The 26,082-nt window shown below is 38.5% G+C and overlaps 1 protein-coding gene across 3 annotated transcripts in view; it reads left to right on the top strand.

The window, feature by feature from the left end:
* WIPF1 (WAS/WASL interacting protein family member 1) overlaps positions 1–25,696 on the top strand; it is a 136,841-nt gene extending 111,145 nt beyond the window's left edge. For all 3 annotated transcript variants that reach the window (XM_077154191.1, XM_077154190.1, XM_077154192.1), the window contains exons 3-8: positions 7,990–8,119; positions 11,756–11,911; positions 14,688–15,458; positions 19,553–19,765; positions 20,467–20,580; positions 24,442–25,696. In XM_077154191.1, the coding sequence (XP_077010306.1) occupies positions 7,990–8,119; positions 11,756–11,911; positions 14,688–15,458; positions 19,553–19,765; positions 20,467–20,580; positions 24,442–24,497 (1,440 nt within the window). In that variant the 3' untranslated portion in view covers positions 24,498–25,696. The remainder of the gene's footprint in view (positions 1–7,989; positions 8,120–11,755; positions 11,912–14,687; positions 15,459–19,552; positions 19,766–20,466; positions 20,581–24,441) is intronic.
* Positions 25,697–26,082: the final 386 nt, after the last annotated feature.

The following is a 26,082-nucleotide window of genomic DNA, read 5'->3' as shown; positions in this document are numbered from 1 at the left end:
AAAAACCTAGCATGCGTGTATTTTTTGCGGCATATTTGCATTTTGGCTTAGGTGTGCTAGGACAGGCATTCCAGGTGCCCAGAATAGGCCAAACCCTGAGACCTAGCAAACACAAACAACGCCAAAGTTTGTATTGGTTAAGGTCTTATGCAATGCATAGTACAAGTGTGGAATATGGATCAGTTAGATTTTTTTCTGCCATGTCCAGCGAAACATCCTGTTAGTACCTAAGCACCAGCCCCAAGACTGGGGTTTGCAGAAGCAGTTCTGAGACCAACATGTACTGTTTCCATTCAAGTGAACTCTAACTTCTAACCTCTGATGGCTGGACAGGACAGTCTCGAAACCTAGTCTCATTCTGTCTGGAAATGCATCCATTACATTACTGTCCTACGGTCTCACTCCTTCCTTTTTCTCTGCCTTCCCCTCTCCCCCTTTCTTCCCTTTCTCTGTTTTTGACAAATACCCTCCCCAATCCAACCACCCCTTACATACAGACTCAAAACCCCCTTTAAGTCTATCCTTACATCTAGATTTTTACTTTCCAAACGAAGTTCTTGATTCATCGTGGCCCCTTGATAGCCTGGCCTTGGAAGCCAGTTAGTGCACCCTTTTCCAGGCAGCACTTTCCCTGGACGCAGAGCTCCACAGGGAGTTCCCAGATACATTCCATGACAGAGGCTGCCTCCAGGACTGAAGCCTTCGCTGCTAAGGAGCCCCACAATGTGATGACCCTTCATGTATTTTTTCCCATTCTCAAACTTTTTATTTCAAAATTAATGGATAGTTGCAAAAATAATACAAAACCCATACAGAGAACTCCAACATACCCCCAACCCAGTAACCCACATCCATCAACTTTTTTGGGGGCAAGGGCAGGCACTGGGTATCCATCAACTTTTTTTTTTTTTAATTAATTAAAAAAGAAATACAACAACAAACACAAACATTCTTAACTTAAGATCATTCCATTCTACATATATAATCAGTAATTCACAATATCATCACATAGTTGCATATTCATCATCATGATCATTTCTTGGAACATTTGCATCTATTCAGAAAAAGAAATAAAAAGAAAACAAAAAATTCATATATACCATACCCCTTACCCCTCCCTTTCATTGATCACTAGCATTTCTAACCAAATTTAATTTAACATTTGTTCCCCCATTATTTATTTTTATTCCATACATTCTACTCGTCTGTTAACAAGGTATATAAAAGGAACATCAGACACAAGGTTTTCACAATCACACAGTCACATTGTGAAAGCTATATCATTATTCAATCATCTTCAAGAAACATGGCTACTGGAACACAGCTTTTACATTTTCAGGCAGTTCCCTCCAGCCTCTCCATTACATCTTGACTAACAAGGTGATATCTATTTAATGTGTAAGAGTAACCTCCAGGATAATCTCTCGACTCTGTTTGGAATCTCTCAGCCATTGACACTTTATTTTGTCTCATTTCACTCTTCCCCCTTTTGGTCGAGAAGATTTTCTCAATCCCTTGATGCTGAGTCTCAGCTCATTCTAGGATTTCTGTCCCATGTTGCCAGGAAGGTCCACACCCCTGGAAATCATGTCCTGTGTAGACAGGGGGAGGGTGGTGAGTTTGCTTGTTGTGTTGGCCGGAGAGAGAGGCCATATCTGAGCAACAAAAGAGATTCTCTTGGGGGTGACACTTAGGCCTAATTTTAAGTAGGCTTGACCTATCCTTTGTGGGGTTAAGTTTCATATGAACAAACCCCAAGATTGGGGGCTCAGCCTATAGCTTTGATTGTCCGCACTGCTTGTAAGAATATCAAGAATTCAACTTGGGGAAGTTGAATTTTCCCCCTTTCTCACCATTTGCAAACAGACTTTGCAAATACTTTTTTATTCACTGTTAAAATCACTCTGGGATTTATTGGGGCATCACTCTGGACAAACCAACAAAATCTCATGCCCTATTCAAGGTTTCATGTACCTATGGTGTTCAATTAATCTGTCTACATAAGTTATATTAGGAAATCCACTAGTCAAAATATAAATTTGTACCAAATAAACATTTTTTGCTTTAGTTTCACACATGTTAAAATTTTACAATATTAATTACCATCTATTTTCAACACCCTGCAGTAATGACATTCCTTTGTTCTTCCTCATGCAAAAACAGTTTTAAAATTTGCACATTTAGTCACTACCATTATACACTCTAGGCTTTCCTAGATTATACCATCTCAGTCTTTATCATCTATCTTTCTTTCTGATTTCATTTGTGCCCCCAGCCCTCCTCCCTCTATCATTCTCACATTCAGCTTCATTCAGTATTTTAACATAATTGTATTACAGTTAGGTAATATTGTGCTATCCATTTCTGAGTTTTTACAATCAGTCCTGTTGCACAATTTGTATCCTTTCAGCTCCATTTACCCAAGGTCCATCCATGTTGTTACATACTTCATAACTTTATTCTGTCTTACAGCTGCATAGTATTCCATCATATGTATATGCCACCATTTGTTTAGCCACTCATCTGTTGATGGACATTTTGGCTGTTTCCATCTCTTCGCAATTGTAAATAATGCTGCTATAAACACTGGTGTGCAAATGTCCATTTGTGTCCTTGCCCTCATGTCCTCCGAATAGATACCTAACAATGGTATTGCTGGGTCATATGGCAATTCTATATTTAGCTTTTTGATGAACTTCCAAACTGCCTTCCACAGTGGTTGTACCATTTGACATTCCCCCCAACAGTGAATAAGTGTGCCTCTTTTTCCACATCCTCTCCAGCACTTGTCATTTTTTGTTTTATCGATAATGGCCATTCTGGTGGGTGTGAGATGGTATCTCATTGTGGTTTTGATTTGCATTTCTGTAATAGCCAGGGAAGTTGAGCATCTTTTCATGTGCCTTTTGGCCATTTGTATTTCCTCTTCTGAGAAGTGTCTGTTCAAGTCTTTTGCCCACTTTGTTGTCTGTCTTTTTGTTGTTGAGTTGAACAATCTCTTTATATATTCTGGATACTAGACCTTTCCTGATATATCGTTTCCAAATATTGTCTCCCATTGTGTAGGCTGTCTTTTTACTTTCTTGACAAAATTCTTTGATGTGCAAAAGTGTTTAATTTTGAGGAGTTCCCATTTATTTCTTTCTTTCTTCAGGGCTCTTGCTTTGGGTATAAGGTCTAGAAAACTGCCTCCTAGTATAAGATTTATAAGATATTTTCCTACATTCTCCTCTAACTGTTTTATGGTCTTAGATCTAATGTTTAGGTCTTTGATCCATTTTGAGTTAATTTGTATATAGGGTGTGAGATATGGATCCTCTTTCATTCTTTTGCATATGGATATCCAGTTCTCTAGGCACTATTTATTGAAGAGACTGTTCTGTCCCAGGTGAGTTGGCTTGACTGCCTTATCAAAGATCAGTTGTCCATAGTTGAGAGGGTCTATATCTGAACACTCTATTCTATTCCATTGGTCAGTATGTTTATCTTTATGCCAGTACCGTGCTGTTTTGACCACTGTAGCTTCATAATATGCCTTAAAGTCAAGTAGCATGACCTCCTACTTTATTTTTTTTACCTCAGGATACTTTTGGGTATTCAGGGCACCCTGCACTTCCAGATAAATTTGGTTATTGGTTTTTCTATTTCTGAAAAGTAAGTTGTTGGGACTTTAATTGGTATTGCATTGAATCTGTAAATCATTTAGGTAGAATTGACATCTTAACTATATTTAGTCTTCCAATCCATGAACACAGTATGCCCTTCCATCTATTTAGGTCTTCTGGGATTTCTTTTAAAAATTTCTTGTAGTTTTCTTTGTATTGGTCTTTTGTCTCTTCAGTTAAATTTATTCCTAAATATTTTATTATTATGGTTACAATTGTAAATGGAATTTTTTTCTTGATTTCCCCCTCAGATCGTTCATTACTAGTGTATAGAAGCACTACAGATTTTTGAGTGTTGATCTTGTAACCTGCCACTTTGCTGTACTCATTTATTAGCTCTCGTAGTTTTGCTGTGGATTTTTTGGGATTTTCGACATATAGTATCAATCATCTGCAAACAGTAAAAGTTTTACTTCTTCCTTTCCAATTTTGATGCCTTGTATTTCTTTTTCTTGTCTAATTGCTCTGGCTAGAACTTCCAACACAATGTTAAATAACAGTGGTGATAGTGGACATCCTTGTCTTGTTCCTGATCTTAGGGGGAAATTTTTCAGTTTTTTCCCATTGATGATGTTAGCTGTGGGTTTTTCATATATTCCCTTTATCATTTTGAGGAAGTTCCCTTCTATTGCTATTCTTAGAAGTGTTTTTAACAGGAAAGGATGTTGAATTTTGTCAGATGCCTTTTCTGCATCAATTGAGATGATCATGTGGTTTTTATGCTTTGATTTGTTGATATGGTATATTACATTAATTGATTTTCTTATATTGAACCATCCTTGCATACCTGGGATGGATCCTACTTGGTCATGTTGTATAATTCTTTTAAGGTGTTGCTGGATTCTATTTGCTAGAATTTTGTTGAGGATTTTTGCATCTATATTCATTAGAGAGATTGGTCTGTAGTTTTCTTTTTTTTCTAATACCTTTGTCTGGCTTTGATATGAGGGTGATGTTGGCTTCGTAGAATGAGTTAGGTAGCTTTCCCTCCTCTTCAATTTTTTTGAAGAGTTTGAGCAGGATTGGTACTAATTCTTTCTGGAATGTTTGGTAGAATTCACATGTGAAGCCATCTGGTCCTGGACTTTTCTTTTTGGGGAGCTTCTTAATGACTGATTCATTTTCTTTACTTGTGATTGGTTTCTTTAGGTCATCTATTTCTTCTCGAGTCAATGGTGGTTGTTCATGCCTTTCTAGGAAGTTGTCCATTTCATCTGCAGTTGTATTTATTAACATAAAGTTGTTCATAGTGTCCTGTCATTACTTCCTTTATTTCTGTGGGGTCAGTGGTTATGTCTCCTCCTCCATTTCTGATCTTATTTATTTGCATCTTCTCTCTTCTTCTTTTTTGTCAGTCTTGCTAAGGGTCCATCAATCTTATTGATTTTCTCATAGAACCAGCTTCTGGCTTTGTCAATTGTTTTCCTGTTCTCAATATCATTTATTTCTGTTCTAATCTTCATTATTTCTTTCCTTTTGCTTGCTTTGGGGTTAGTTTGCTGTTCTTTCTCTAGTTCTTCTAAGTGGACAGTTAATTCCTCAGTTTTTGCCCTTTCTTCTTTTTTGATATAGGCATTTAGGGCAATAAATTTCCCTCTTAGCACTGCCTTTGCTGTATCCCATAAGTTTTGATATGTGTGTTTTCATTTTCATTTGCCTTGAGATATTTACTGATTTCTCATGTAATTTCTTCCTTGACCCACTGGTTGTTTAAGAATCCATCAACTTTTAACATATTGCCACGTTTTTCTTTATCACTCTATTCATCCATTTATCTATCTATTTTTTAAACATTTGAGAGTAGGTAGTTTACATCATGCTCCTCAGTTGTATATCATGCTTCTCAAAGTAGCACTGAACGATTTGTTAGAGTCCCAAGGGGATAAGTACAGCAGTTGGGGAGTAAGTACCTAGACATATTTGTAACAACTCAAGAGTAATTTTTGACTGTTGTTTCTAATAATATTGTATTTTCTATGTCTACCCCCCTCCCCATACACACACTAATTCATTGTTTAATAGTTCCTTACTGTTTTACAAAACTATGAGTCCATGATGGAATGGGAACAATATTTTTTTTACTTTGTTCCTTCACATAGTTTGAGAAGCCCAATCTGGCTAACATAGCAGGATAACTTTATATTTCCTCAAAAGTGTGGATTATATACCACTGCTGGGTGGTATGTGGATTAATTTTTTTTTTTAATTTTAGTAGTGACATACTTATTTTAATGTGTGTTTTAAAAATTATAACCAGCACATCAAACCCAGGGTTTTTATAGCCAGTTAATTTATTAATTTAAAATAAAATACTCACTGAAAAATAGAATACTAAATAATCTAGGGACTTGATTTAATGAAAAATATTAAATAAATAAATAGCATGGGGGCATGAGAAGATGATAGAAATCATGAAATTGTACCAAGATGATAGAAATTTGCAAAGTCCTTGTTTATATTTTCAACTAATTTTTATCCATTATTACCTAGCCAAAAGCAAGATCCTAGAGAAATAGAATATAGAGGTAAGAAAAGGGAAAGGTGGGTTGGTGAACATCACATGACACTTGCAGTGTAATAGTGCAAAAGAGAAGTTAGCGCCGAAGGAGGTCAGGTGTCAAAATAAATTTTGAGACAAACAGGAAGCCACTGAAGGTTGCTGACCCAAAGTGTTAGGAGGTCCATTTAACTTCTCTGGGTCTCAGGTTTTTCATCCTTAAAATGAAGACAGGAGGTAATTTTGAAGGTTCCTTCCAAGCTTCAATAGAAGATGATCCCATTAGCAAAAGCAAACTATATGCAAAGAACATTTCTGGAAGGACAAAAATCACTAATAGGGCTGCTTCAGAGAAGTGGCAGGGCTGAAGGGAAAGGGACATTTTATATCTCACATTTACTCTTCTCTTAGGATAAAGGGAAGGTTCTGGGGTTGAAGAGCCAGTATTTGAATCATGGCTCCTCCTGTTACAAACTGGGTGACTGAGGCAAACAATTTAATCTCCTTGTGCTTTCATTTTCTCATCTGTAAAATGGAAATAATAACTAATGGGGTTGATAAGGATTAAATTAATTAATAAGATGTAAAATACTTAAAAATAGTGTCTGGCCCATGGTAAGAGCTACTTAAGTATTAACAAGTTATGATGATCATTAATTATTTCAAGTCTCAGTTTAACACATGGTACTTCTAATAGGCTACTTCAGAGTTTTTTTTAGCTCTTATTCTGCCTGTAAATCCGATAATAAATAACTGGGTGAGATATTAAGCCATCATTTCCCCAGGTTTATCTACTGTGGGCCTCAGTGCCACATCTGAAGTTTGATACCTTTAGAAAGGCTGGGGGACCAGTCAGGAGGGACTCCCAGGTCTGCTGGAAGGACCTGTGGATTTGAGGCCACTGGATTCTCCCTGGGACCAGACAAGACCGGTCCATTTCCCAAGTGTGACAGACCCAAGCAAATGCCGGTGTCTCAGTCTGTATGCTGGGCTCTTGGTGTTCCTGTTCCCTAAAATACTCTGAAGAAACAAGATGGCAATTTCATAGTAAGAGCCTTTCCCTGGAATTCTGGAAACATAAGAAAATGTGCAGACATTTTAGGGTAGTGCCTTTGTCCAGTCTGTAATTTCTTCTCTGAGCTAAGCTTTCAATGAGATTAAACATCAGGAACATCTTAGGCTAAAGGGGCATGAGGGAACACTTGAGGGTAATGAAAATATTCTGTATCTTGATTGTGTGGTACATATGTTTATCAAAACTGGTAGAACTGTGTGCCAAAAGTTGCATGTAAATTATACCTCAGTAAATGTGACTTAAAAAGAAAGTTGTCAGCAATGTAAACAAAGGAATTATCTTCTAAAACTTTAAGTGGATTTTTTTAAAGAGCCTTAGAGTTGACCCCTCTGCTAGAGATGATTTTCCTTTGCACCAGGTGAGTTCTAGGCACATTTCTTCAAGGCACATTCTGGATAACAAAATCTAGTAGTATCCTCAGGATCCTCCCAAACTTCAGATTCCCTTCTCATTTCTAGCCATCCAACCCTGGCTTTTTACTTATGTCTAAATCGTGGTCAGAATTTTCAGAGAGTTTTATGCGGGACTCACTCTTCCTGTGTTAAAAATGAATGTAATTTATAGCTGCATCTGCTCCCAAACATCTGGATCTTAAAAAGAATGACATCGGGTCTAAAATTCGCAGAGAATTCACAACTTATTGCCAAGAACTTTAATAACAAGCTTCCAGTGCTTTAGCTGCCCTATCTGAATGTTGTAGTACATGGTTTTAGTCCAAGAGATGACTATGAGTTTGCATGGTTTCCTTTCAGGCAAATACGGAAAAGCCTACCTTGAATAAGTCAGAGCAGGCTGGGAGAAATGCTCTCCTCTCTGATATCAGCAAAGGGAAAAAACTAAAGAAGACAGTCACCAATGACAGAAGTGCACCAATACTGGACAGTAAGTGGAAAAAATTATTTTCCATGGTTTACAGCCTAATAATCAACCCCCCCCTTCCCCCCCCCCACACACACACAAAATTTTTGTTTTGGTTGACAACAGCTGCAAAGCCAGCAGAATAAGGGACTGTATCACTTGTAGGCTACTGCTCCAGCTTTGGGATCCCCCTTTAATGCTGCAGGAAGCCTGTATAATAATTCTTTGTCTAAGACACACACAGCAGCAATTCTCTGAGTTGTCCGTAACACTTGGTAAAATTTAACCCATTGCTCCTTGTGCTGCAGATCAGGAGGCAATTTGAATATGGACTGAGCCTAACCTTGGAATCAGAGGACTTGGGTTCAAATCCTAGCATGTCTATCACTCTGATTCTCCAAGCCTTATTGTCTTCATTTGTAAATGGAGATAATAATACCTGTTCTACCAAATTCACAAGTTTGTTGTGGGCATCAAATAAGACAATGTCTGGAAAAGTGCTTTGTAAACCTGGAATGTGATTCAAGTATAAGATAGTATCATTAAGAGTATATAATAATCTTCTTGCTTGGAGATATAATAAGAGATTCAAAATTAAGGGCACTGCTATGAAGTTATATGCTAAAACATTTTAAAATTGTAAAGAAATTAATTTTCCAAGGAAAATATAAATTTGCCATAATTTATTCAGGAAGTCTCATGACTAAGAAAAACGTTGCAAATATCAAACTATTTTCTCTCCAAAAAACACTGGAGCCAGATGATTTTATCAGTCACTTGTCTCAGATTTCAAGAAGCAGTTCATTCAAATGCTCTGTAAATCATTCCCAACCTGGAAAAGATGGAAAGCTACCTGATAAGTGTGATCCTAAGTTCAAACCTGACAGAGAGCACCCACACAAAAGGAGAGCTTCAGATCAGTGATTCTCAACCAAGGCTGATTTTTCTCCCCAGGGAAAAATCATTTTAAGATGTGGAAATGTCTGGGAACATTTTTAGTTGTCACTACTTGGGTCAGAGAGAGGAGGGACTGCTACCGACATTGATATCTAGTGGGTAGAGGACAGGGACACTGAAAAACATCCTACAATGCACAAGACAGTCTCTACCATGAAGAATTATCCAATTCAAAAAGGCAGTAGTTCCAAGGTTAAGAAACCCTATTATATATCATATATGATCACAGATGAGAGGATACCAAGTAAAATACAACAAAAATCTAATTCAATAATATGTTAAAAGAAGTCAGCAAGACCAACGTTTATCTCATTTTTCATATTAGAAAGTACATTAAGACTTTTAATCCATCACATCAAATAAGAAAAACTACATAAAATCATCTTGGTAGATACTGCATAGGAATTGGATAAAATTCAATGGCATAAGAAAGTTTTAAAATCCTAAAAAGAAAGTTCCTACTTCACTGAAAATTTTTTTTAAAAATGTTTTTTTCAAACTAATTGTCTCTATTTCATTTTGAAACATTAGGGGTATTCATATTAAAATCAAAACAAAACACGGTTGCCTTGAGCAAAGATAATTGACATCATTACAGAAGTTTGGCCATCATAAAATAAGATATACGACTTAGAAAAGGGGAGTCAAAACCTACACTACTTGCAGACCATATGTCTACTAGAAAATCCAAGATAATAAATGTTTTATAAATTCTAACTTAGAAAATACAGCAAAGCAGTTTATGAGATGTTCTGATGCCAACAACTATCAATTTAAAAATATAATAGTAAAAACATTCCTGAAAATGTCAGAATGGCCATTGCCCAAAGATTCCTATAGATTGGGAGAAGGACAAAAGAAGGAGGAGGAGGTATAAATAGGATTTAACAAATGAGTATGACTGCTGAATTGCTATATTAATATTCCTTCTATCTTCCAGTGTTTAGGAGTAGCTAGAAGGAAAAATCCGAGATGGAGGAATGGTAGCCCGTGACAAATTCTGGGATCTGTTCAGTAATTACTTGTTGAAACATGCGTTGAAAATCATTGCTTTTTTCTTTCTTTGCTTTGTATATATGTTATATTTTACAATTTAAAAAGTTTCAAAAATAACAAGTAAAAAAAACACATTCCTTTCACAATTCCAACAAAAATTTGTTAAGTGTGATCTAAATCACGAAAACTATGAAACTTTACTGAAAAACTTGGAAGACATGAGTCGATGGGAAAATATACCATGTCCCCAAACAAGAAATCTAAATATCATGAAAGTGTAGTTCTCCCAGATTAACTTGTAGATTTCATGTAATAACCTATTAGAGACTCAGCAGGGTTTTTTTTTTTTTTTATGGGAAGTAGACACAGAACTTTGAACAATGTTCAACCTCATAAAATAAAACCATAAATACATACAGAGGGTGTTAAGAGGTCATTTTTAAGGGGGTATAGTCATGGCTGTCACACAGATATAAAATGAACAATTGTGTGAAAGGTATTATTTAATCATTAATTAATGAGGGAACCAGTATGATGTTAATTCAAAGGAGAATTCAAAGTGCCATATATATAGGCAGATAAGTGCTGAACTATGTGTGAAGTGACTCAATAATTAACTGTATTTCATTTTATACAACTAATTTGTATTTCTGTGGACAAATACCATTTGCATTATTATAAGTTTTCTACAGTTTACAGAGTTATAAAATAGCTTAAAGACAGTGAAAAGCAAAAATAGCACCAAGGCTAGACAGTATTCTCAGTCGTCTTTTTCTTTCTTCTTTTACTTGTTTGCCTTTTTCAAAATCTTTCCGTTTTTCCTGACAAAATAAATCCAAAATAAAAGAAACTCTTTGTATCTTCTCACATTGCTAAGAGTGTTTTAAAATGTTAAAGCCCACCTGGTGTCTGCCCGTGCAAAGAAAGAAAAAAAAAGTTAAAGCCCAGTGTTGACAGGATATTAAAAATAATCATTTTTATATATTGCTGATGTGAACCTTTTTGGAGGGCATTTTTGCATTGTGTATCCAGAACATTAAAAATGTACATCTTATTTCATCCAGTAATTCTGCTTCTAATTTATAATAAAGAAATAATAAATGCAGATAAAAATTTACGCACAAGCTGTTCATAATAATCTTATTTATGATATAAAAATTAAAATCAATCTAAAAGACCAAGTTAAATAAATAAATTACAGTACATCCATGTTCTAAAATACAATGCAATCATGTAAACTCATGTTTTCAAAGAATAGATAATGTCAATAAAATGCTAATGTGAAAAAAAACTGGCTAAAAACTGTGTATTGAATTTGATCTTAATTTTAAGGAAAAAAAGCAAAAACACACATATAAACAGAGAAAGTGCTGGCAGGAAAAATACACCAAACTGTTAACTGACTATTCCCATGAAGGAACATTATAAGACATTTTATTTCCTTCTGTATTTGCCACGTCTTAGGAAGGATGTAGAATAGACGTTAACCCATTCTCAGGAGGGGATCAGGAGACAAGTCACTGTCTATTGCTGCTTCTTCCACCCCTGGGTGTGTGGAAATGGGAATGGGGAGAAATCTCTCCTTTTCAGACTGGGGGAGGGCGAACCCTTAAAACCCTGTGTTAATGTAGAAATCCCACTGGTCCATCACAGGTGCAGGGTAGGTGTTTTCATACATGTAAAAAGATTGTGCTTTTTTCCATGCAGAACCTAAAGGAGCTGGTGGCGGTGGTGGATTTGGTGGGGGCAGCGGCGGTGGCAGTGGCAGCGGCGGAAGTTTTGGAGGTGGTGGCCCACCCGGGTTGGGAGGGCTGTTCCAGGCTGGAATGCCGAAGCTAAGATCCACGGCCAGCAGAGATAATGGTAATGAGAATTTCCTTCTCTCTTAATAACTGAAAACAGGCAGAGTTTGGCAGTGTGGAGACTTGGCATACTCTGCAAAGCATTGCCCCATTTAAAACATTTTAGATCGTTCATTTTAAATGTTGACACTTACTGTGTAACAGAGAGACTCTATTGAGCATCCTCCTTTTTTTAATCAGGCTCGGACAACTCTGTAGAGCTATTATGTTTTTATCCAGTGTTCTTTGGTAACCTGTACATTTTTGCACTTACTGAAGGGTAAGCTAGAGTAGGAAGAAAAGGAAGAAGAAAATGGAGCATGCCACCCCTGGAAACTGTTTGGTGACCTGGCATTTTCAGCTTTCTTTGTAAGGTAGCCCAACCCAGCTGTCTAGTATGGTAAATACTGAGAATCACTTACCAAAAATTCTGTATAGGACTTTATATTGAATAGGATTATGAATTTTACTAAATCTAATAAAGGTGTTTTGCATGACAGACATTTGATATTTCAGTACCAGTGATTCTAGGTGTTTCTCTGCAAGGGGCAGAGGAAATGAATCCAACAAGATTATCTATGAACCTGATGGCAGAGAGAAGAGTTGAGCCTGATTATGCTAAATTTAAAACCTTACAAAGGTGCATGGGTGATTCAGTGGTAGAATGTTCGTCTGCCATACAGGAGAGCCAGGTTCAATTCTCAGCCCATGTATCAAAAAAACAAAGGAACAAAAAAACAGAACCTTATAGAGCGCTTGAGGCTATCTCCTGAATACTATGGGAGCTCAAGAAATTTTACCATAGAACAGCTTTCTTTTTTAATGTTTATCATGTTTGGAGGAATTTTATTTTCAATTCTGTGACCAACAAGAACTTTTAAAATGTCCACTGGGAAAGGATGAAATTTTCACATTCCTGTGATGATAAGTTCACTGACTCCTCAGGCTCAGCTGACTATTTCAGCACTAGTTGGTCAAAATCTACAAGGAGACTCAGTAAAATATGAGGGAGTCTATCCTGCCAGACCTGCATTTAAATTTAAATTTATTTACTGAAAAACCACCAAAAGGATTTAAGGCAACTGAGAAATGCATACATTCAGTAGTTTTAACAGTAGGTAAAGAAATTAACAAAAGAAAAATAGAAGTAAAATAATAAAATGAGGGTAGGATCGAAGTTAGTGCACAAAGTGGTTATCCAAACATCCTGTGTCGTGTGAAAGGGTGTAGTAACTGCAGCTTTAATATAAACTTCCTCATCAAAAAACAAAGAGGATGATATAACTTAATCACAAATAGCTGATATAAAAATATATCATATACTGAAGGAAAGCGCAGCTTTTTCTAGTGCTAAAGTCTAAATTAAAATCTCTCTCTCTAAAATCTACTATAATCCCTCCAAATGCCTCTCATTGTACCTTCGATAAAATCCAAACTCCTCCTTCTGGCCTACAGAACTCTTTATGTTTGGGCCCTGGCTGGCCACTCAGCTCCATTTCTGCAGCTGCCCTCTGTGTTCACTTTGCCAGGGCACACAGCCTGGTTTTTGACCTTGCAAGCTCGGTCCCACCTTGGGGCCTTGCACCTGCTGGGCCCTCTGCCTGAAGCACTTTTCTCCCTCATCTTTGCGTGCCTGCCTCCTTGTCAGGCCTCAGCTCAAATGCCACATTCTCAGAACACCCCATCTGTCCTAGCCTCTCTAGACACTCTTCATCTCATCACCCTTATTTTAAATTTCTTTTTACTTCTTATAACTATCTGGGAATATTTATTTATTTATATGTTTAACATTTATCTCCTCCACAGAAATGTAAACAGTAAGAGAGCAGACTTTTCTATTTTGTTCACTACTCTGTCTCTAGCATCCAGAATAATGGCTGGCATATAGCAGGTGCTCAATAATTATTTGATGTTTTAATTACCTTGTGGTTGAAGTGGTAGACAACATTTTAAGGTCAATCATTTTCTGAGAATTATCCTAGGGTCCAAGAGATTCTGGGGTGGTGGACTGATTTTTTTCCATATCTTTGGTTCTCCCTTTAAGTACCTACCTTTGTTGAACCAAATCAGTTCTCTATTAATTATGTGATAGGATTGTTCTGCCCTGCCAAAATTAAAGAGCTGACCCAGTAGGAAAAAAAATTGTATAGTTCTCTTTTTTTGCAGATTAAGACAGTCCACTGGCCTTGACTCTTTCAATTACACTTTGACAGTTCCTTTTTCCTTTCTTAGTTCTTTCTTACTGCAATCCTAACTTTTCTATTGTTATTTCTCCACTTTTTCTTGGGAATTTCTCTTCAAACGGACTAGGAAGCCCTTGCATGTGGAGTTTTATATTGGGATTACTAATTTGTATACCTGAGAGGGATAAATTATGTCTCAAACCTGAGAGATACAAGGGGCTGAAGTTGAATAGATGGAGATAAAACAAAATCTTTAGCAGAAATCCCATTTACCAGTGTCACCTACGCTTGTCCTCTCATAATAATAAGAGATCTTCCAAACTCTTATCAACTCCATCATCATCCTTGTCCATACAGTATACTAAGCAATCTCTCCAAAATCCTTTTGAAAGCTGCTGGGTTGCAGAATCTGCAATTAGAAGTTTCCAGAAAGCTTGTGGTGTATTCCTCTGCTTCTAGGAAAGACCACACATAACCTTGTTTATATAAATAGTTACCTGTATTTTGTAGCACTCTAGGAAAGGGCTTCCAATAGCTAGTAATGTACTCCATACTCTGATTTTCCTTAAGGTCTCTAATTCTGGGAAAAAAATATTTTTTTTTCCTGTTCTTCAGATTTTGGAGGAAGTCGACCACCGATTTTGCCTCCAGGAGGAAGATCCACTGCTGCCAAACCTTTTTCACCCCCAAGTGGCCCAGGAAGGTTTCCTGTGCCTTCTCCAGGCCACAGAGGTGGTCTCCCAGAGCCTCAGAGGAACCGGCTGCCTCCTCCAAGGCCTGACGTGGGCTCAAAGCCCGATACCATTCCCCCTCCAGTACCTAATACGCCAAGACCCACTCAATCAAATCTGCACAACCGGGGCTCCCCGCCAGTGCCCGGGGCACCCAGGCAGCCCAGCCCTGGGCCTACTCCTCCTCCTTTCCCTGGAAGCCGAGGTGCTGCGTTTGGAGGGGGCTCCCTGCGGCAGACACCCTCGAGCTCCGCCTCCCTCTTCTCCAACAGGCCGCCCCTCCCTCCAACCCCAGGCAGGTCTTTGGATGACAAGCCGCCTCCTCCGCCGCCTCCCGTGGGCAGCAGGCCTTCCATGCACAGGGAAGCAGTGCCAGCTCCGCCTCCTCAGAACAGCAAACCTCCAGTGCCTTCCACCCCGAGGCCTTCCTCCTCCTCACAGGCCCCACCTCCACCGCCGCCACCCAACAGGCCTGGCCCCCCACCCCTGCCTCCAGGTTCCAGCGGCAACGACGAAATCCCAAGGCTCCCACAGCGGAATTTGTCCCTTACTTCGTCTGCACCCCCCTTACCTTCATCAGGACGTTCGGGCCCTCTTCCTCCCCCACCCAATGAGAGACCCCCTCCTCCAGTGAGGGACCCACCAGGCAGATCAGGTATGGCAAGAGGGGGTGTGGGTTTTCTCTCTAACACCTAGTCTGCCAGAATGCCGCCGGTAATTGTGCAAGCAAATATATGACTGCTTTATGCTTTCCAGAGGCACTTAACATGTATGATTTCTTCTTGACCCCATGGAAACTTTATAGGAAAGGGGCACTATTTCTATCCATGTTTTAGAGATGAAGAGACTGAGTAAACAGATGTTAAATGATCACAAGCCAGTTAATAAAGAAGAGGCTAGAACTTGAATCCTGCATCTCTGAGATGTCCTTGCCACTCTACTACCCTGCATCCCTAACGTGAATTTCAGCTCTCTTAATTGGGGAAATAAATTCCCATCTGCTGCAGGAGACCTCTGTTATGTTACTGAGAATGGCAGTTACTTAAGAGCTAATGAACTTCGGAAATTTTCTCTTCATCTGTCAAGCTTTGAGGCTACTTCCCTATTTATTAAGGACAAATGTTTTGAAAACATAGAAAGAGTCCATTTTGCCATTTGTTATCATCTTTGGCATAAACATTGCTTGGAGAATCAAATAAATGAATAGTATGCCGGCTCTTTATAAAAATACTCATAAGTACTTCTCAAAATTTGCATGCAACTTCATGGATTGAAGGGCTGAGAAATCTTATTGAAGGGAAGAGCTCTCAGAATGTGAAGTTGAGGATTCCGCAGTTTGCATGCACTCTTTCTCCTGTCTGCAGCAGATAGGCACTTTTAGTAGAATAGATGCACTGACTTGTTTTGTAGTGGTTGTTGATGGTCTCTGCAGAACCATCTATTTTTTTTTTCATTTTACCTTTGACATGCATGATGTCTGGAAATGGGGCATTTTTTCTTTAGAAGTTAACTGACCTTTGACCTTGTGACCTCATGAGTCTAATAACCCCCATTCTTTAAACCAGTAGTCTCAAACTTGGCCACATGCTAGTATCACTATGGGAGCTTTCAAATTTGCTGATGCCTGGTGCCCTTCCCAGGGTTTCTGTTTTATTTGGCTTGGAGAAACAGACAGGGTGGGCAACAGGTTATTTGAAAGCTTTCCAAGGACTGTACCACAAGGTCTGAGAACTGCTTCTTTAAACCATTCTGCCATTAATGGTTGATTAGATTATAGAAAACTTACTAGACTATGAAAAACTTTTGAGGTCATCTAATCCCTAGACATGGTGGCATCTCATTGAGTATTCTTCAATGAACAAATGAGAACCTAAGTAGTCAGATGAGTGAAATGCAACATTTTCTTCTCATCCAAGAGCTGTGAATTTTCCCCCAAAGTGGTTTGAGAAGCTGTTTGCATGTTAAATGCTTAAATTGAAAGATTAAATCCTCCCCCAAGAATAATAGGCAGTGACAAATATATGTAACATTTATTGTTTCTTTTGATAAGTCGTTCCTGTTTGTTCCAGAAAATATAGAAAAGGATAAAGAAAATAAGACCATCTATAATCCTATTTCCAGCAACTCCAGAAATAATTGTCATTAGCATTTTGTTATATACCTTTTTAGTCTTTTAAATATGCATGTGTGTGCATTTTACATACTTTGATAACTTGTTTTTTACTTAACAATAGCTCATTAATGTTTTCTGATAATGTTTAACTATTCTTCTACAATCCGACTTTTAATGGCTGTACAGTATTAGATCTTACAAATGTACTTTGATTTATTTAACCAATCCCCTCACTTAATCATTTGGGCCATATCTAGATTTTTGCTATTGCAGATAATGCAATGATGCATCTTTGAAACTAAGCATTTGTGCACATCTCTATGTATTTCCTTTGGATGAATTCTCAAATTACATAGTAAACTATGAATTTCAGTAAGCATTGCCAAATTGCCCTCCAGAAAATTCCCACCAGGGGCCATATGAGAGGTCATCAAGAGCCATCTGTATTTTGAGGTGTGGTTTAGCTTTATTGTTAGAGACTGGGCTTAGAATTTGACAGATTTGGAGCAAAATCCTGGTACTTGTACTCATTAGCCTCCTGACTTGAGCATTTTGACCTTGCCAAATCTCTGTGGCCTCATTTAGAGAAAGGAAGTTAATATTGTTCCTCCCTCTGACAGGATTGTTTTAAGAATTAAGTGAGACAAGTATGTGTAGAAGTTATCTTATTTCCCAGTATGTAGTTGCATTCAGTAAGTGGCAATTTTAATTATCATTATTCTGTCATAAGGGAAATAGAAATCTGTTTTGTATTCTCCTGTGCCTGTCTGGGTTTGGAGTAGGGGGCCATAAGTGAGGAGCATGAACATTTACTCAAAAAAAAAAAATTATTGTATAGAACCAGGCTCCACAATATTGGAAGTCTAGTTTGCATTTCATGGCAGTTTTGTGGCGATACTGCCAGTGAAGTTAAACCCATGGAGCGTGAGACACTTTTCTCCAGTACGTCAGCTCTTGCTGACTGGTACCCCAGAGTGACAGGCTGATGGGGCAGTAAATAAACCCTGCAAGGTGAGGAGCTAAAGACTCCTTGAGATGATCCAGGGCTGAGCAGTGCCTCCCCACAGCCCTCAAATGTTTGAGCCAAAATTTCCTGTCAGAGAAATCTGCAATGGGCAGGTTGTTCACTTTAAAGTCCCCTAGTTGGCTCTGAATCTATAGGTAACAAGAGTTCTTTATATTTATAGCACCATATGACGTATTTATGTAAAATGTTGGCATCTTGAAAGTGGAACACACTGGTGAAGTTCAGGCATAATTACTGAGGCCATTTTGATTCACATGGGAAAATGCTCGGGTTCTTTTTTCTTTTTTCTTTTATATTTGATCACTGCCCAAATAGCCTCTGCATTTTGAGAATGGAGAAAACAAGATAGATAGATATCTTTTGTATTAGCAAAAAGAAGAATTGACTGTGAACATTTTTTCTAGGGACTTAGCCATTTCTAGTTAGACCAGCATTAAAAAAAAAGTTGTTCCAAGTACTTTTATAAAACTTTTTATTTGCTTTTTGGCTAAATATACCAGCAACAATGCTATGAAAAAGGAGACTATTTAGTACTTCTTCTTCTTTTTTTTAATTGTAAACAACAAACATACATTCATGGCATGGTTACAATCATTGGCTCACAATATCATCACATGGTTGTGTATTCATCACCATGATCACTTTTTTGAACATTTGCCTCTCCCCAGCAAAAGAAATAAAAAAGAAAAAAAAAAACTTCATACATGCCATATCCCTTACCACCCCCTTTCATTGAACACTAGTATTTCAGTCTACTCAATTTATTTTAACCTTTATTCTCCCTATTATTTGTTTATTTCATATCCATATTTTTCACCCATCTTTCCATACCGTAGATAAAAGGAGCGTCAGACACAAGGTTTTTAGTGCTTCTTTTTATAGTTAGGAATTTTAGTTCCATTAGTGTCACCAGCTTGCTTAGGGGTCAGGATCCCATACTAGCATTTACAGCCATGGGTATTGATTAATAGTTTGTCACTTCCTGTGTTAATCTGCCTCCCTAAAGAGGAAGAATCAGAAGGAACTCCTGTTATTCTCAGAATGATTGCTATTTGGTTTACTGATGTCACTTCTGCTGGAAACAGATCAAATCCATCCTAGAAATATGCTTGTGTAATTAGCAATGAAACTGTGCATTTAAAGAACATAGTCCTTCTAAAGTTCTGAAATAACTTCATAACTATCTTATTCTTTTTAAAAATAACATTTATTTAATGAACTTCATGTCACAGTAATTAGTTCAATAGCTATTTAAAAGGATGATGAAATATTTTTTTAATTATACAGTTGTAAGTTTGAACAGATTATCACCTGTTCTCAATTTAACTGGATCATTTCCAGTCTTGATACTAACTCAAAGCCAAAACAGCCATTAAGCTGTCAATATACACTCATTTTACATTTACGTGTGTACCTGTGTGCATGTTTGTGTTTATATGTGCCTACTGATTTCTCAGTTAACTCTCCTAGAAGTCTCCACTCATCCTCTATATTCCGTAAAGAGCATGCATCCAGCTGGCTCTCAGTAATTGCACACCAGCAAAGACTGCGATATCGGTAGTTTAGAACCTAGGTTATCAACTAAATTCCTTCTTGTCTTCTGCTACAGGCCCTCTCCCTCCACCTCCTCCTATAAACAGAAATGGCAGCACTTCTCGGGCCCTGCCTGCCACCCCTCAGCTGCCATCCAGGAGTGGGATAGATAGCCCCAGAAGTGGGCCCAGGCCTCCACTTCCCCCCGACAGGCCCGGAGCTGGGGCACCGCCCCCACCCCCACCATCAACATCAATTAGAAATGGCTTCCAAGACTCTTCATGTGAAGGTGAGATGTGGTCCCGGCCCCCTGGGAATTCTTCTGAGCTATAGGACAGCAATGGAGTGGTAAATTGTTTTTTTGCATTCTTTGTGTTTCTTGGTTTGCATTCCCTCGTTGTTCTGCACTGCGCTCTTCTATCTAACCATGTTAGGGCCCCCAAGATTTCAAAATAAAAGAAGAGTACTCTTTGCTCTTGCTCCACCCCACAGTAGGCAGGTGATTTTTCTCTGATCTGTTCCTTTTTTTAGTCTCATTTCGGTTAAGTTGTCAGATTCCAGAATTCTGCAAAGAAACATTTTTGTAGCTAACCTTCCTTATTATTTCTGTTTCTAAACAGCTTGCCATAGGTGAGAAGCTAGAGGGTCTGCAGCTTATGTCTGCCATTGTTCTCGGAGCTGCCCCACTTATCTGTGGGCCTCTCAGTGAATGAAAGGTGTCCCGAACTGAGCTGCCGCACGGCTCCTGAAAGTCCTGCCAGAAACAGGCTGCATCCTAATCACTCTAATTATCATCACGTGGATCCACCTTGTTCTGATTTGCAGACCAATATGTTTTATCAGTGTGCTATTCAGTAGCATTTGTAGTACTTCCAACTTGTATATTAATTTTTAGGCATAAAACTAGAAATGATTTTTGCAGTTCTCTGTTTTATAAAGTCTTCATGGCAGATTGTCTAGTGCTGAAGCTACTGTTTGTTTCTCCCTCAGATGAGTGGGAAAGCAGATTCTACTTCCATCCAATTTCTGATTTGCCACCTCCAGAACCATATGTACCAACGACCAAAACTTATCCCAGTAAATCGGCAAGAAATGAAAACCGAAGTGAGTATTTCTGCAAGAGCATTTGGCGGATTCATACTTACATAGCCTGGGTTACAGGCTAATGGTCATTCAGGAAATCCGGGCCTCTCACCTGGAGCGGCCAGAGAACCCCTTTCAGAGCTACCTGAATTCTGGAGAGCTGCTCTTCCACACATTCTGAGGAGATTCGGTCTATCCAGAATCTATATGAGGAACGATTGTTTTAATGTGTCATCAGCTCCAAGTACCTTTGGTTTACTCATAGATTAAATTTTATTATTTTGCTGGTTGGGACAATCTTTCCCCATTTCGGTCCTCCTGAGAAAGCACAAATAGAGCCATATTCTATTCTTACTAGTTAGATATCAACAAAATGGCTTATTGATTAGAACAAAATTCACTTAACTGCTTTGATCTTTTAAATGTATTATAATTATAGCTTTATAGGATACTATGTGAAAACATTAGATATATCCATTATCTCTCCACCTAAACATAATATTTTCATTTAATCACATTTTCTTCCAATTTTTATCCACATAATTGTGATTTTCTTATTTAGCTATAATTAATAGTGGTGGAATTTAACATAACATTATTTAGTAAATACTTGCCCATTTTACCACATGGTTTTTATTTCACAGTTTTCCATCAAGTCAACATACAGTCATTTAGTTTACCATTATTGGAAACTTTAATTATTTCTGGTATTTTTGCTAATGATATATAATGCTGCCATGAAAAAGTAAATTGATAGTCTCCTGTTGAAGAAATGTGAACAAAAAGAGAAAAACTGAAATTTCACAAGAATAAATGTGTAGGACTAAGGAAGAATTAGCATGAAATATGTACATATCACTGATGAGGCTACGCTTTGTCCCAGCTGCTCAGCCTCAGAACCAAATTCCCAAATGAGAAATGTGTGGAGGAAAAGGCTTTGAGCATATCAAATGCTGTCACCATGTCTGTAGCCGTATCTTTCCTGCCTAGCAGAGCTCCTGAAACATATTACATCATACTTACTTGATACACAATTCTTAAATATGTTGGTTGGTTCCCAACTTTAGAGCAGATTAACATCAGCAGAAGTTAAGGTCAGTTGGAAGCAGAATCCTTAACACTGGGGAGAAGTGATAGTTGGCAGTTTAGGGTCAAAGGAGGCGATAAAGACAGAGAGCTGTACTGTGTATTACAATACAAGACAGTAACAGATGTTTCTGTCGGTTATTAGAACAGGCCATATTATGCTTTGTGCATGTGTGAAAGAATTGCAAGAATAGAAAATATGTTAGCAAGATTTCCATGAACAAATCCCAGAAATATACACAATATTACTGCTTAAATGGAAAACATTTAAGTTCTAGAAAATCCATGTATGTGTAATACTGCATTCCTAGATAATGCCTAATAAAAAAGGTGTAACTCTTTTTGGTTCAAGAAGAGTTGGTGTATGAAATTTTTGGTGAAAAATAAGTCTTCATATGGGACAAATGATCTTTGAGTTTTGTGTGTGTTCATCAGAAGAGGGGTCACTATGTGGTTGAAGTACAGCCTGTTTCTTCCACATTAGGCATGGATAAATGAATTCACTTAAGGAGATGTTTATGTAGACCCTAAATATTTTTTCTGAGTTATAAGCATTTTATGTGTATTTTTAAATCAACAACAGGACCATCCTTCCAGCACCTCTAGACTTTTTTGTTGTTCAGGGGCGGGCAGGGGGCATGAATGGGGTGGGAGTCAAACCCAGGTCTCCCACATGGCAGGCAAGAATTCTGCCACTGGATTATCCTTGCAGCTCCCACCCTCTAGGTTTTTAATTTAATAACTGAACACATTCCCTCCACCATCCCTCTTCTTCTGAGGCTTTGAGCAACTTGAGGACTGGGACTAGATCCTTCTCACTATTGTTTCTTCACTAGCTTGCAGAGAGCCTGAAACCTAGTTGACATTTAAAAATATTTCTCAAATTGACGGATTAATTTCCACCGCCTCCCGCTAAATATTTTGTAGATTTGCCTTAAATATTTCTAGCATCATGTACTTTTAATATTTTGAAATGATAATGGATCTAACAAAAATAAAATTCTATCAAGAGGTTCTATTTTATTCTTATAGCCTCCAAGTGCATAGCCTGCCAGGGCACTCAGACAGCCGCGAGCGGGAAGAGTACACATTGAGAGCCACCTAATTACAGCTTTGCATAAGGCCAGCCCTCTTTTTCCTAACCACTTGTGGTATGACAATTGATGATCAAGGTTTCTGACACATGGCTGATGACATCCAAATGAACATTTCCTCAGATGCCTGCCCAAGAAAAGATTGGGTTTAGGATGGTGAGAGGGGTGGGGTAAGGTCATGGACTGCCAGTGTTTTCCTCTAGCTCCTCTCCTTGTTGGAGATTTGGTTAGAACTCAGAAATCCCAAAGTAGGTTCCTAGGGTCACTGTGAGATGCCTGCCAAGGAATCTGCCAGTCCACCTGAGACCTAGAGCCTTGAGCAGTATCCATGGTAGATCTCCCCAGCAGGCACTGCCTCCTGGCAGACCTAAGCACCTGGCTTCAGGCCTGACACCTGTTAGACCCTCAAAATACATTTGTGGGTGTTCTAACCCAGCTCTTAAAGGCTCAGGTCAGCGCAGCTCAAAGACCAGAGAATATGCTAGGCATGGAGTCAGATACTAGTTTTATTAGGACTTACATACAGAAGAAGGTTTTTTCCAGGTGGTGGCCATTTAAGAAGTCAGCGCTCCACAGAGGTGGGTGTGGGGGGGGCAGCTTATAGCTGCTTAGGACAAGGACATTCCATAGGGTTTGAGAACAGAATTTCAGCAGGGTCTCAAGACTCAGGAATATAGAGATTTGTTATCAACATATACATCAGGGGAGAGGAGATTTTTTTTTTTAACATGGGCAGGCACCAGAAATCGAACCCGGGTCCTCTGGCATGGCAGGTAAGCATTCTTGCCTGCTGAGCCACCATGGCCCGCCCAGGGGAGAGGAGTTTTAAAGCTTTACAAGATAAATGGTTTACGATGCTACCTGTACATTCTTTTCTCCCTGGGGAGGTCTGTTGACCTCTAACTTCTGTCCCGGTCACATAGGCAGCTACGTGTAACAATTTACTCTCCAAATGGAGGGGAGCCCTGGCCCTGGGTATCCAAGTGGGATAAATGAATAAAAACAATAAAGGGTTGATTGTGAATGGATTTTAAGCATGGCTGTAGTGGTGTTAGACCATGAATATGCATAGCTTAAAAATGCATTGTTTAGAAATTGGAAGATACCTAAATGCCCAATAAAAGTGATTGATAAAATTTATAAAATTATAGATTAATTTTCTATATATAAAGTATATAATTAAAGAAACTATAGTATACCCATATAATAGAATGCAGTGTGCCATAATAATTATATTGATAAAGAGTTATGACTTTGAAAGGTCTTCAGACTAAATATGTACAAACCTATTTATGGAAGAAAAAAGGGGCTGTTAATATAGAAAATAAATGGCAAATATACACAATGTTATTAGTGGCTATTGTGGGTTAGGACACACATGGGTGATTTGTATTTGCTCATCTATATTTTCTGAATTTATAATAAACATGTACTGTGTCTATGATAAGAAAAGCAATTTTTTTTTTAGAACTTTCTTACTTTCGTGCATGACCAGTGGTAGGTCATCTTTCACTAGTAATGTTTATTCAGATCCTTCTTTTTCTTTCATTTCTCACTTCATAGACACATGTCAATTAATTTACAATCTTGATCTTAGGGGATAAGATAGTGGCTGCCTTTGCAACCAGCCCTGAATTGCCTGAATTTCCAGTGACATGAATTTCTAACTAAAATTATATTTTGTCTTTTTTCTTCCATCAAGGTGGCTCCAGCCGCAGAGAAAGAGGTGCCCCACCACTTCCTCCCATTCCTAGGTGATCCTTGCCTGCCCTTCTCCACCCAAGCTCAAGAGCTGCTTTCGTTGTTGCTATAAGAGAGTTGTGTGCCCCCCTCCCCTTTTCATGTCCCCATTCCCTTCATGTAGGCAGTTAGGAAGAAGGGAAGGTGAGGTAGGAATATATTGGGGGGACGGGTGCACCGGGGGTTGGGGGAGCAGCGATCTGGTTATGAAATGCACCAAGCTTTTTATATAGTGTATATTCTCCAAGCTGTTGCTTGCTTCATCTGTAGCCACTGTTGGCTGCTTGGGTATCAGTAGGCTTTCAGCCAACCAAATTCAAGCATTCACTGCTTATTTGCTACAGAACTATAATTATTAAAGTCCCTGAATGCTATTTACTTCCATGCCTTTTTGCATGCTTGGCCTTCTGCTTGTTTCCATACTACAGACCACCTGAGCAAGTTGTTGAGCACAGGCCCACACGATAATTTGGGGATTATGGATGTCCCCATCTTTGGCAATGTGTGAGCCACATACACAGTTTAAAAACTTCTAGTAGCCACATCTGAAAAGTAAAGAGAAACAGGCAAAATTAATTTTAATAATATATTTTATTTAGTCCTATATATCCAAAATATTTTTTCAGGCTAAGCTCAATACAGAAATTACTAATGAGATATTTTACATTTTTTTGGTACTAAGTCTTTGAAATCTACTGTGTACCTTATACTCATAGCACATCTCCATTTGGACCAGCTACATCTCAGGTGCTCAACAGCCTCATGTGGCTGGTGGCTGCTATATTGTACATCGCAGGCTGGAAGATGAAAGCTGGTACAAAAACCTCTTGTGTATGGGTTTTGTTTTATTTTGTTTTGTTTTTTGAAGAGGCCAGATGAGCTTCAGCAATTCAAGGGGCAACTAAAGATAAAGTTAGGACCCACACCTTGGCAGACAGCTTGACCTTAGATTTTGCTCCCTTATTTTTCCTCTTCCCTTAATATCCATATAGAAGTGTTGCTTCACAGTACCAAGGTCAGAAATTGATCTAATACGGTTTACAGTCACATGGAATAAAGCCATTTGGAAAGAGAGAGAAGGAAGGCCTGCCGGGGCTTCGGGGCGCAGAGCCGGCTGGCCTATGAGCTCACCCCTCAGTTGGACGCCTGCCTCCCGGGTGGTTTGTTCCTGTCCCGCAGCATGGTCCTCACGGGGTGGGGGGGAGGCTCCCTGTGGGGGAAGGAAAGCCGGGGGAAGGCGTCAAATCAGAAACTGGGAAGAAGGTGACAGATTTCAGTTGTGGGCAAAGCTCTAAAAATCCAATTCTGATGCTAATGGCATTGAGAGATTAGGGAGATAGCTACCAGAAATTGGAGGGAGTTTGTTTGAATCATTTCAAACAAAAGGAATCAGTTGTCTTGGATCTATGCAAATAAAGCTCCCCTAAAGGACCATGGGACAAGCTGGCCTTGCCTTTTTTTAATGTTTTTTTTTTTTTTATTTTCACAAAACCTTACTGGGACTTTTAAATCTAGCTATAGATTGGATAAAAGTATTTCCACTTAGATGTTTTATATGGTTGATTATGTATAAAATTACCATTACGTATTTTTTAAAAGCACG

The sequence above is a fragment of the Tamandua tetradactyla genome, chromosome 3, assembly GCF_023851605.1.
Source record: "Tamandua tetradactyla isolate mTamTet1 chromosome 3, mTamTet1.pri, whole genome shotgun sequence".
Classification (NCBI taxonomy): domain Eukaryota; kingdom Metazoa; phylum Chordata; class Mammalia; order Pilosa; family Myrmecophagidae; genus Tamandua; species Tamandua tetradactyla.
Note: the sequence above shows the minus strand (reverse complement) of the source record. Positions and strands in the feature narration are given on the sequence as shown.